At 41.7% G+C, this 13,214-nt stretch overlaps 1 protein-coding gene across 1 annotated transcript in view; it reads left to right on the forward strand.

The window, feature by feature from the left end:
* ITIH5 (inter-alpha-trypsin inhibitor heavy chain 5) overlaps positions 1–13,214 on the forward strand; it is a 41,306-nt gene that overhangs the window by 17,819 nt on the left and 10,273 nt on the right. The window contains exons 3-7 of the mRNA XM_087968890.1: positions 403–566; positions 2,222–2,314; positions 4,016–4,266; positions 5,946–6,115; positions 6,299–6,415. Coding sequence (XP_087825016.1) covers positions 403–566; positions 2,222–2,314; positions 4,016–4,266; positions 5,946–6,115; positions 6,299–6,415 — 795 coding nt within the window. The remainder of the gene's footprint in view (positions 1–402; positions 567–2,221; positions 2,315–4,015; positions 4,267–5,945; positions 6,116–6,298; positions 6,416–13,214) is intronic.

Genomic DNA, 13,214 nt, shown 5'->3' on the forward strand with positions numbered 1-13,214 from the left:
TGCAGGTTGATTAGGGGTGACATGATAGCAGTCTTCCAATATTGGAGTGGCAGTCACAGAGGGGTTCAACCGATTCCCCAATGCACCTGAGGGCAGGACAAAAAAATAACTAATGGAAACATCTTCAGTGATTCACAACTTAAGGAAGGAAAACACCACCTGCCATTTTTAATAACAGGCAAACTCTTTGTAAATACAAGCCTACATATCAGTTCAAGTTAAAAAACAGAGTTAGGAATGGAATTAATTTGGACACTACCTATAACAGACTTGCAAGATTCTATTAAATGCAGCCTTACAATAAAGTAGAATTAGCTTATCTGACCATGTTTTGTGTCTCCCTGGAGTGGCTGACACGAGATTATCCTGCCTTTGTGAAACTATTGCTGTGTGTCCCAACAGGAAACCCGTCCCCGCATGTCCGAATTCTCAGTGAAAGCCACAATAATTTCTCGATACGCATTTACCACAGTCTCCTGCACTTTGGTGAACACCGGCTCGGAGGCTCGAGAAGGTGTCTTTGAGATGCAAATACCCATCACGGCCTTCGTCTCCAATTTTACCATGTAGGTGAGCGTTGTGTCATAAAATAAATGTGATGGTCTGTGAGAATGGCCTTGGGAGACGGGAGGGAGAATCGCAGGCTGCACAAGGAGGATATAAAAAGTATCTCAGCGTTTCAGAAGGCACCCTCCCTATTTTTTCTGGGGAAGAAAAAGGGAGGGGGGAAGAGAAATTTTTAGATTTGCAAGACTCTATTAATGTAACCTTAAGGGGAACGTGGTGGCTCAGTGGCTAAGATGCTGAGCTTGTTGATCAGAAAGATTGGCAGTTCGGCGGTTCGAATCCCTAGCGACGCATAATGGAGTGAGCTCCTGTTACTTGTCCCAGCTTCTGCCAACCCAACAGTTCGAAAGCACATAAAAAATGCAAGTAGAAAAATAGGGACCCCTTTGGTGGGAAGGGAACAACATTCTGTGTGCCTTCTGGCATTTAGTCATGCTGGCCACATGACCACGGAGACATCTTCGGACAGCGCTGGCTCTTCGGCTTTCTAACAGAGATGAGTGCCCCCTAGAGGCAGGAACGACTAACAGGTATGTGCGAGGGGAACCTTTACCTTTATTCATGTAACCTTACAATAGATAGCACAGATAGTCCTCGACGTACAACAGTTCATGTTGTGACCGTTACAGTGGCATTGAAAAAAATTACTTATGATCATTTTTCCCATTTACAACCATTTACAGCATCCCCGTGGTCACATGATCAAAATTGAGGCACTTGGCAACTGATTCATATTTATGACGGTTGCAGTGTCCTGCAACCCCCCCCGCCCCCCTTTTGAGACCTTCCGACAAGCGAAGTCAACAGGGGAAGCCGGATTCACTTAACGAACCGTTGTTACTAACTTGACAAGTGCAGCGATGCACTTCACAACGGTGACAAGAAAAGTTGTAAAACAGGACAAAGCTCACTTAGCCGTCTTGCTTAGCAACAGAAACTTTGGGCATCAATTGTGGTTGTAAGTGGAGGACTACCTGCATTCATGGTGTGTTTCTTGTGTGGACTTACTACCTCAACAGGGCTAACAATAAGAGATCTCTTATTACAAAATGTGTAAGTGTAAATCATGGATTAAGGTGAAATTCATAGGGAAATCGTTAAATGTTAAAGGTGCTGAAACCAGTATGGGATTTTTGCTGAGTCCTCTTTTTTTTAGTGAAATCAGTGGTGGGATTCAATTTTTTTTACTGCCAGTTATGTGGGCATGGCTTGGTGGGGGTGGTGTGGCTTGGTGGGGGTGGCTTGGTGGGCATGGCAGGGGAAGGATGCTGCAAAATCCCCATTCCCTTCCCACCCGACTAACCTGATTTCCAGCTCCGTTCTCCTGTGCAGGGCAACCAAAGAAGACCCAGCCAATCAGCTGGGACTCAATGGGAGGCGGAGAAGAGATGGGGGCGGGGCCAGTCAGAGGTGACATTTGCCGGTTCTCCGAACTACTCAAAATTTCCGCTACTGATTCTCCAGGACTGGTCAGAACCTGCTGACTACCCACCTCTGAGTGAAATGTAATCTAATCCAGAAGTAGGAAGGAAGCGGTCTAAGGCTGAATAAGTGAAAAATGGGAAGAAACCAGAATCAACAGGTTGATTTATCAGTCCCTGCCTTTCTATTATTATTTTTTTCATGCATATCCTCTCTTCTTTCTTGATTCCAGGATTATCGGTGGCAAGGTTTATTATGGGGAGGTTATTGGTAAAGACTGGTTGCGTGCAGATCAAGAAACATACTCAAGACCCCCAGATGACAGGTAAGGACTGCCTCATTTTAATTTGGGGAATATGGAGATCGTCTGGATTTGGGGAGTATGGAGATACAGCAACCGTGATGAAGGATTGCAAGAATTATTAAGCAAAGGACAACTTGTTCTGGGAAGGAAGAAGGAGTGAGAACCAAGATCAAAGTCACCCTGCCTTGAGTCTATTTGGTATAAGGGGAAGTTAAGGAAACTCTGCCTGGTTTTCAAGTTTCTGCTATTATATCTTATTGCAGCGAAGTAGAGTTTCAGTAGTCCATGCATTGTCTCTTTGAAAATCAGATCTTCCTTTTATATATAAAAAAAGGAACCAACCGCTTGAATTGTCCCCAGAAGCATATTGATAATCCCTTAGTGTGTGGTGGACAGACACCAAGGAAGGCGATCACCAAGGAATTCCAGAATTGTGATCTGGAAAATTGAATAACGGCATTCTGGAAGGTCCTTGGTGCTCTCTGAGCTTGGCTGGTTTCTTGCAGACATTTCATTGCCAAACTAAGTAACATCATCAGTATTAAGGAGTCCTACTTGGATAATGAATTGCCTGCAGAGAAAACCACCAAGCTCAGAGACTGCCAACTCTGAACTATAAATAGTCTCTTCTATCAGCATCTTGGAAGAATATAATTTAAAAAAAAAAACCCTGCATGGTTGGACTCAGACAGTGTCAGCCCTACCAGACAGGAAGCATAATTAGATGAATTAATTTTAATTACAATTTTCCCATTTTTAACTGCTTGATCCATGATGGAAGGCCCTCCCTAATTTCCTTCCTCCTTCCATTAAGCCACTGGGGGCTCCTGCCTCTGTTATCTAATCGTTAGAATCACATAAGAGAGGAAAATTGCTTTGAAAGCATCCAAATTTTGATCACATCACCACAGGGATGCTGAAGTGTGAAAAATGGCCATATAAGTAACTTTTTCCATCGCCGTTGTAACTCTGAATGGTCACTAAATAAACTATTGTAAGTTCAAGAACTACCAGTATGGAAAGATGTATCTTTTCTTTTTTCTCTTTCTTTCTTATCTTTCCTCACTTCTCTTTCCCCTTCCTCCCTTACTGCTTTTCTATTTACTTTATGTTTTGTATTTTATAATTAATCTCTATATATAAAAGTGAAATACCACTCACGCATCATCACAAAATCTCCAGAACCGTAAAGCCCGCAAACTTGAAACTTGGCACGTATGTTTCTCTTGACTCCTAGGTGCTCACTAAGAAAGGATTTTTCGAAATGACCATCAGAGCATTAGAATTTCATACATTATTATTAACACGCTCTGATGCTAAGGAGTTCTACTCCCCCTCCCCACCTGAAAAGAAATCTCTTCCAGATGCAAAACACAAGCAGAGGAGTTTCCGTTTCCGTTTTAGTTTCACAGCACCCAGAGCTTTAGTACAGAACAGTTGAGCTAAGCCATGCCCAGGCTCCTTGCTGTCTCCTTCTTGCTCTCACAGCAAATACTGCTTCAGTTTCCAAACAGCCCTCAACTCTCTCTCATACCAATGGATGCTGGTAGGCAGAGGCAGAATTTTTCCCCCCTCCCTTATTTTCCTCCCCCAAAACTAAGCCACATCACACAGTTTTGTAGCGAATCATGGTTATCCATTTAGTACTTTATAATTCAATTAAAATGTTAATGGGAAAAAAAAAAGATGTATCCCTAAACAACCTTTCTATTCTTCCGGCAGAGAAAGCCAAATGGAGACATTCAAAGCCTCTGGATTAATTCCCCGGAAGGTGGAAGCCACCTTCATCTTGCATTATGAGGAGCTCCTACGGAGACGGTTAGGGAAGTATCACTACACGGTCAGCATCCGACCTCAGCAGCTGGTGGGCAAGTTACGTGTGGAAGTGAACATCCTCGAGAATTCGGGAATTAACTCTTTGGAAGTTCTGCCGCTCCAGAATAACAAGGGCAAGGGACCAGGGACCACCGAAGGTGAGCGGATAAAATGAGAGCCAGGCAGACCAGATAGGAAAACACGACCAGAATGAGTTTGTTATAGCTTATTAACAGGATCTTGCAAGTCTGAGAGTACAAATCTCCCGTTGTTGGAAGAAATATCCACCTGGCTCAGTTCCAAGCGGGGAGAAAGACACTGGAAACATGGAGGCTGGTTGGAAAGAGGGTTTATTGATGGATAGGACCACATGGGTTTGAGGTCCTGGGCAGCTGACCCACATGTGTCTGAGAGTGAGGGGTTTTGATACCCGCTCTTGGGCTTTGAACTTGAGCTTCCTGTTCCTGGGACAAGAGCATGTATTCTATTGGTTGCTTAGGGGTCACTGCTAACTTTGTAGGCTGTCTGAGTCCCAGGCTTGGTTGAAGCTTGCTGGGTGATGCAATGAAAGGGCTTGTTGTGCCCTATGGTGAGCTCTGCTGCTAGATGGTAGTGGGTTAATCCTATTATGTCCTGAGGGGTCATGTCTTAATCCCATCACCCTGGAGCTGAAGGTCTTTTGTCTTGTAGATAGGCTGGCCCAGTGCTGCTGGGTCTATTAAGAAAGGTGTGAGTTGCTTTCCAAGAGCAAGTTTTTCCTTTAGGGAATTATAATATTCTGCCTCTTTTAATATTTCTCAAAATATTTCATTCTTCTAGGAGAGTGATGGGTATTAACTTTCTACACTGCCCATCTGGATTGTCCTGTCTGCTTATTTTAATTCTTCCTTTTCATGTGGTTAGTTCTGTAGTACAGGATGGAGCATGATATCTTTTGCTCAGGAAACACCATATTTTGATTGAAATCAATGTTTCTCAACTTCAGCAACTTTCAGTTATGCGGACTTCAACTCCCAAAATTCCCCAGACATTACAAAGCTTTGCTGACTGGGGAATTCTGGGAGTTGAAGTCCACCCATCTAGAAGTTCAAAGTCTCATTTTCCTCGTTTGTTATCTGGAATGATAGGCAGGAAGGCTGCTGTCAGAGTCAAAACAAACTCAATATGAATCTTGGAAGGTTACAAATTCAAATAAAGAACTGAAATAATAAAAAAATAAAATTAATAAAACAAAAGCTAAACTAAAATAATAAAATCAACTAAAATAATAAAATAAAAAACTAAACTAAAATAATAAATAAAATAATAAATAAACTAAAATAAATAATAAACTAAACTAAACTAATAAACTAAGCTAGGCTAAGCTAATAAAATAAAGTGCTATAATATAATTAATATAATACTATAATATAATAGATACAATGTAATGTAATGTAATATAATAAATATAATATAATATAACATAAATATAATATAATAAATGTAATATATTATACAGATAATATAAAAATAATGAATGAATATAATATAATAAATATAACATAATAAATATAATAATATAATATAATATAATAATATAATATAATATAATATAATATAATATAATATAATATAATATAATATAATATAATATAATATAATATAATATAATATAATATAATATAATATAATATAATATAATATAATATAATATAATATAATATAATAATATAATAAATATAATATAATATAATAAATATAATAATATAATGTAATATAATATAATATAACAGAATAAATATACCATACCATACCATACCAATCATAATAAAAATAAAATGCTATGCTTCCTCAGCAGATCACCCCACTCCACCCCCTTCAACCGTGGTTGGCCAGACAAAGACCTTGGCTAAAATAACCTTCAGTCCCAACCTGGTCCAGCAAGCCAAGATTGCGAGGAATGGCGTTCTGGGAGATTTTATCATCCGATATGATGTCAACAGAGAACTGAGTGTTGGGGAAGTGCAGGTACACTGGGGAAAGTCCTTTGTCTCATTTCTGGCTTTCTTGGGGATGAACTCCAGGCCAGCATTCTCGCCGTTGCTTTTTGGTGGGTGTGGGAAAACCCACTCTAGAGGTGCCCCTCCCAAAGTGGTCGTTTTGATGGAGGAGCTCCATAGGCATCTCTCCTTCTCTTGTTATTCTCACCAGGTTTTGGATGGCTACTTCGTGCACTATTTTGCCCCCAAAGATCTCCCTCCCCTGCCAAAAAACATCGTCTTCGTCCTCGACAGAAGCGCATCCATGGTGGGCACCAAAATGAAGCAGGTGAGGAACTTCATTGCTCAATGCTCAAGGTATTCCTGATCCACGGTTTAAAGATGGTGAGATTCTGGTTGCTATATCTGGGATTTTAAGTTGGGGCGACCTGTTTTTGTCTAGTTTTTTCCTCACTTTAGACCAGTGTTTTGAAGATGAGTGGAGTTCGGCTCCCAAAACTGGGTCAGTGCAAAACTAAGGTCTCTCTGGAGATCTGGGGGCTGGCAAGACAGATCTTGGCAGGTGCCCAACAATGCTGATCCCTTTTTACATTTATTTATTTTTATTATAAGAATACAGCATGTTGCAACCGTTCTAGCATCACAATTGTTATACACATATAAATTTTACTTCACCATTTACAATCTTCTTGTTTAATACATTGTTTACTAATTATTCTAATCATCATAGCTACTTATAGTTCTACCTTGCCTTTTTCTATCCAACCAATGATAAAATTTATTCCACATTTCATAGTACTCAGATTCCCCCTTATTTTTAAATTCTAGAGTTAACTTGTGATTCAGCACGGGCCATAATTTTCCTTATTATCTCTATTTCTGGCGGTGTTCTTTCCTTCTTCCAGTATTGCGCATATATTATTCAAGCCGCCGTCAACACATGTATTATTAGATAAATTACATCTTTCTTATATCCTTCTGGTATTATTCCTAGGAGAGAAAAAATTCTGCTTAAATGGAACACACTCTCCCACAATTTGTTCCACCCAAGTCTGTATCAGTCTCCAAAACTTTTTTGCACCATTGCAAGTCCACTACAATGCTGATCCTTGACTTTGGAGGAAGGCCTGCCCCAAAACACATCCACGCAAACGCTTATGGACTTCCTTCAACGGGTTTTCCGTCTGCAGAAGTTAGGTCAGAGTTATTTAACATCCCAAGCAAAGGACTGACTTGGCGCGCAGTGGAAATGGCAAAGGGGTGAACCTGGAACCACCCCAGAATGAGATCATTGTTGCCAGCCTACAAGTTCGTAGGAAGCCTGCTCTGGGTCAGCGCTTGAACAGTTGAGCCTTGTCTTCTGCTGGAAAGGGTTGGGCTTACATTCAACCCGCACTGGGTAACAAGTGAGGGATTGTGAGATGGAAATGTCAGTGCCCTTTCCGTCTGTCTCAGCATCGTGATCTCAACTTTTTGGAATGAGCAGGCCAAGACCTGTGGCAGGTGGGAAGGGTTTGGTTCCAAAGTTCAGGAGATTTGCAAGAAGGGAGGGAGACCAAGGTTTCTTTCTTTCTTTCTTTCTTTCTTTCTTTCTTTCTTTCTTTCTTTCTTTCTTTCTTTCTTTCTTTCTTTCTTTCTTTCTTTGGTTTGACAATTGCTTACAAGATAATAGGTACAAGTAAAAACATAGTTATATGGATACATATAAGAAAAATAAAAGAAACAATAGGATAGGGACGGTAGGCACGTTGGTGCGCTTATGCACACCCCCTACAGACCTCTTAGGAAAGGGGTGAGGTCAATAGTAGACAGTCTAAGGTTAAAGTTTTTGGGGTTTGGGGAAGAAACCACAGAGTCAGGTAGAGTATTCCAGACATTGACCACTCTTGTTGCTGAAGTCGTATTTCCTGCAATCAAGTTTGGTGCGGTTAACCTTGAGTTTGTATCTATTGTGTGCTCTTGTGTTGTTATGGTTGAAGCTGAAGTATTCATTGACAAGTAGGATATTGCAATGTATGATTTTATATAATATACTTAGATCGGACCGAAGGCAGCATAGTTCTAGGTTTTCTAGGTCTAGAATTTCGAGTTTGGTGGCATAAGTATTCTGCAACGAGTAGAGGAGTGGAGAACTCTTCTTGTGAAATATTTCTGGACTTTCTCAACTGTGTTAATATCCGATATGTAATGTGGGTTCCAGACTGATGAGCTGTATTCAGGTATTGGTCTAGCAAATGTTTTGTATGCTGTTAAATGTTATTAGTGTAATATTACCAGAGAAAAAGCTACGTAAGATTAGGTTAACAGCTCTTAACGCCTTTTTGGCTATGTAGTTACAGTGGGCTCTAGCACTTAGGTCATTAGAGATGAGTACTCCAAGATCCTTGACAGAGTTTCGATCATCAACAAGGGGAAGTTAAATGGCAGTTTGAGAAAAGAGTGATTAAAGGAGGAAAAAAAGGGGGGGACTAGACGAGAAGAAGAGGTGTGAAGAAGGTTTTTATTCAGGAAAACTGCCTTTTGAAACTGAGATTGATGGTGAATTCCAATGATGGAAGAACTGGAATGATGTCTACAGCCTCCATTTAAATCAAATCGCCCAAAATAATTGTAATATTTGATTGTAACACAAGGGAGAGATTTTTCAGAATCTAGGACCGTGATGGCGAACCTATGGCATGCGTGCCAGAAGTGGCATGCAGAGCCACTTCTGCTGGCACGTGAGAGGTCACCCAGAAGAGCCCCTCTACACATGCGCATGCTCCCTCCATCAGCTGATTGTTGGGTCTCTGCAGCGCATGCGTTGGGGGAGATGCGTGTGTGTGAGATGCGCGTACATGCGCAGAGGCATGCAGTACGGGGGGGTCATCCACACATGCGCAGGGGGTGTGGGGAGTCGTGCTCGCATTGCATCACGGGTACAGGTGCATGAGCGCATGCGAGCGCATGCGAGCACACTTTTGGCACGCAACGTGGAAAAGGTTCGCCATCACGGATCTAGGACATCCAGATAGTCCTTGACTTACATCAGTTCATTTAGTGACTCTTCAAAGTTACAACAGCACGGATTAAAGTTACCACTTTTCGCGTTTATCCCCACGATGATGTGATCAAAATTCAAATGCTTGGCAACTGGCATGAATTTATGACAGTTGCAATATCCCGGGTTCATGTGATCATATTTTGCAAACTTCTGACAAGCCGATGTCAACGGGGAAGCCAGATTCACCGAACAACTGTGTTAATTACTTAACAACTGCAGTCAGGGGTGGTATTCAGCCGGTTCGGACCGGTTCTGATGGACCGGTAGCAAAAGTTTTGACTGGTTTGGAGAACCGGCAAATACCACCTCTGGCTGGGCCCGCGCACCTGCCCCTCTCCTTACCTCTCCTATATTCTGTTTTGTTATTATCTCAGCCGATTTGCGTGGAGAGTGGATTGCCGTGCCTCAGCTGAGCTAAAAAACAAGCAAGCTCTCCAAATTGGTAGGAAATTTTTTTAAATCCACCACTGACTGCAGTGATTCCTTTAACAACAGCGGCAAGAAAGGTCATAAAATGGAGCAAAACTCACTTAACAACTGCCTCCCTTAGCAATAAACATTTTGGCCTCAATTGCGGCTGTAAGTCGTTTCACTACCAATAGTTGAATCCATTGAGTAAAAAATAATAATAATCAATTTGCTTGCCTTTCCATTAAAGATAACATTAGCTTGCGTTTCTCCCTTCCTCTTGTTCTTTTCACTTTTGTGGAGCATAAATCCTGCCAAGCCATTCAAAAACCAAGTTTGGCCAGAGACCCTGAAGTTTTTGGCTTAGAGATAATGGAAAATATCGCAGCTGTTCCCTCTTTAACAAAAGGGACTATGAGATTGGAAACAACAAATAATTCAAGGCCACCTAACTGCCACAAGTATGAATTTTAATTCAAAGGCCTGGGTCTGGGGTCAAGGGGTGGGTATTCCCCTTTATCTCATCTGTACCAGAACTAAAAAAAATGTATAAATAAAACCTTGGCCTTAATAGCTTTCGGATGTGATAGCAAGGCCACCAGCTGGAAAACTGACTCTGAATTCCACTACGGTGGATAATGTGTTTAATCATGATGTTCCTAACTTCCATGCACGATTACAAGGAAACAAAATCTCTGCAATCTTCTCCAAATTTATCCTTGTGATACAAAAAAATTTTTTTTTTGGTCTTCTTTTTTTTAATAAAATTTTATTTCAGCTTTCCACATTTGAAAAACGTATCTTTTTAGTGAACAGCTTGATTCCAGGTTTTCACATTTCATGCAAGCATGACTATGATTACAAACTCATCTTTCACATTTAATTTCTTATCTTACCAATACTTTACATACTTTCTATTATTATTATTTTTTCAAATACTTTCCTCCAACTTAAACTTTCAATAACTCTCATATCTTCATATTCATTTTATACTTTTATCTGTCAGGTTTGCAATTTCATCGCATATTCTTATTTCATCGTTTCACAAATTCTAATTCAAACATTTCAAAAAAAAAAAAAAAATTCCCCCCCACAATTACTCATGTAAGTGTGCCACCCCTGAAGCTTATATATCCTTTAATTAACTCCCCTTTAAATCCCGATAATCATTTAACTTTTAATTGTCGCCTGAAAAATTAATAATAATACTCTCCTAGCAACTACATAACATATATACCTTTTAGGTCAGATTCCGCATGGTACTTTCCCTTTCAATTACATTTAAAAAAAAAAACATTCTTCTCCTGACAGCAGAAAGGAAGAATCAAGAATTAGCTTCATTCCCTTGTGGAGCTCTTTTGTCCAACATTGCTGAAGTCATCGTCTTCTTTTAATGAGCCCATTATCCGCTGCAGGGTGGAGTCTGGGCAACTGAATGGAGCTGAGTGTTTTACTGGCCGGATGCCCTTCCTGTCACCGATGTGGAATTATATTCAGCGTGCCCAGAGTGGAATTATATTCTCATCGTGCCCAGAGTGGGAAATATCTGTCTCCACCTAGGATCAAACTCACAGCCTCCTGATTGGGAGGCACTCTGTCCAACATTGCTGAAGTGTAGATGAGAAAAGACAAGCCATATGATCCCACGTTGATGGCTCGTACTACACCTTCCATTGTCCCCAGCCCATGTCCTAGGGAATGATGGGGGTTGGAGTCCAATAGGGTGGGAAGGCAGGAAGTTAGTGAGAGGCCTATGTAGCACCTGTGACAACTGACAACCAGCCTGATGGGAGTGAAATAGAGGTTTGGTGACCAGGTTCTGTAAAGATAGATGAACTGCAGATAGGATGTTAGCCTGAATGTCAGACTGAATTTTAGATTCTTTAATCATGGTCTGAATCTGAAAATCACTGGTAAATCCATAAAATATAAAATTGATGGTGGCTCCCTCGCAGTATGAATGTCCCCGTTTCCTTACAGAACAGGGGGCTCTGTAGACCTGCAGACATTGGAAAAGAATTCCCATAATAGTGCTTCACAGCCCTCTCTAAGCAGTTTACAGAGTCAGCCTATTGCCCTCAACAATCTGGGCCCTCATTTTACCCACCTCAGAAGGATAGAAGGCTGAGTTCAACCTTGAGCCGGTCGGGATCGAACTCCTGGCAGCTGGCAGAATTAGCCTGCAATACTGAATTCTAACTAATGCGCCACCACGTCTCGTAATAATTTGAGATTATTAGTCACGTTACCTTGGGTTCATGGAAGTGTAAGGTCACTGAGGCAATGTAAGACAATGGTTATGTCTTCCAAGAAGGGGCATCCCCTGATGGTTTAGAATCATGGCTGGCTGAGGAATTCTAGGAGTTGAAGTCCACCCATTTTCAGGTTGAGAAACTCTGGTTTAGAACAGGGGTGTCAAACTCGCATTGCCACGGCATCATCAGGTGATGTATCATGACTTTTTCCCCCCTTTGCTAAACTGGCCATGGGCTTGGCTAGCTCAGGATGCATCCGGCCTGCGGGCGACGAGTTTGGCAGTCCTGGTTTAGAAGAAGCAACCAGAAAGCTATCCTTACTGCTCTTAGCATCTGCCTGTCAGGGTTTCAAGTAATAGGTTGAAACGGGTTCCTGAAAAGAGCAGGTTTATTGGACATATCATATCGGAACAGGCTGTTGAAAACCGACTCTAAAGGTTCCTGTGGTTTTCACCTAATTAAAAGTAAAAGCTTTTCCCCCTTTCCCAAACAATCAGCCACATGGTCCAATCAAGGGGCTGTCCGGTTGCTTGGAAACTTCACTCCTCTTTCCAGCCACCTGTGAAAATGTCCTTGGTTCTCAGGGGGGAAACTATTTTGTTTTGGCTACAAAACCCCAGCAATCTCTATTCCCCCCTTCCTATTCCTCAGCATCATTGTGGCAACACTGAAGCCTCCAAGATGGCCTCTGTCAGGCTAGCTTTAGCATTGACACTGCCGTTTGAGACCCTTGTTTCATTCCTTCAAATGGTGAAACCAAGCCCACCGAACTCAGCGACATCCGGAGGACCAAGGTTCCTCATTCCTGATCCTACATACTCTCTGAAGATTACTTGACTTTCCGCTATGCTATGTAGATGCGTAGATCTTTTTGCAAAGGATAAATTGTTTGGCTCAATTTACTTTTGCATATGATGGGATGCCCCTTGTTTGTTTTGGGCTGCAGTCCGTGGTGGGATTCAATTTTTTTTTTACTACTGGTTCTGTGGGTGTTGCAGGGGAATGGCTTAGTGGGCGTGGCTTGGTGGGCATGGCAGGGGAAGGATACTGTAAAATCTCCATTTCCCTCCCCACCCCACTAACCTGCTTTCCAGCTCCGTTCTCCTGTGCAGGGCAACCAAAGAAGACCCAGCCGATCAGCTGGGACTTGGGAGGCAGAGAAGAGATAGGGCGGGGCCAGTCAGAGATGAGATTTGCCGGTTCTCCGAACTACTCAAAATTTCCGCTACCGGTTCTCCAGATCTGGTCAGAACCTACTGAATACCACCTCTGCTGCAGTCCACTGTCGTGCACCTATAAGAAAGCACATACAACCCATGTCATGTGTTTGATTGGTGGTAGCTTGTCCTTGGATGGTCATAAATCCATGGTGTCACAGGGATTAACCAGCCCACTGTATAAACCACACCAATGCTCCCTTG

This window comes from Notechis scutatus, chromosome 6 (genome assembly GCF_049901735.1).
Source record: "Notechis scutatus isolate UNSWTSFEM ecotype Mainland chromosome 6, rNotScu1.2, whole genome shotgun sequence".
Lineage (NCBI taxonomy): Eukaryota > Metazoa > Chordata > Lepidosauria > Squamata > Elapidae > Notechis > Notechis scutatus.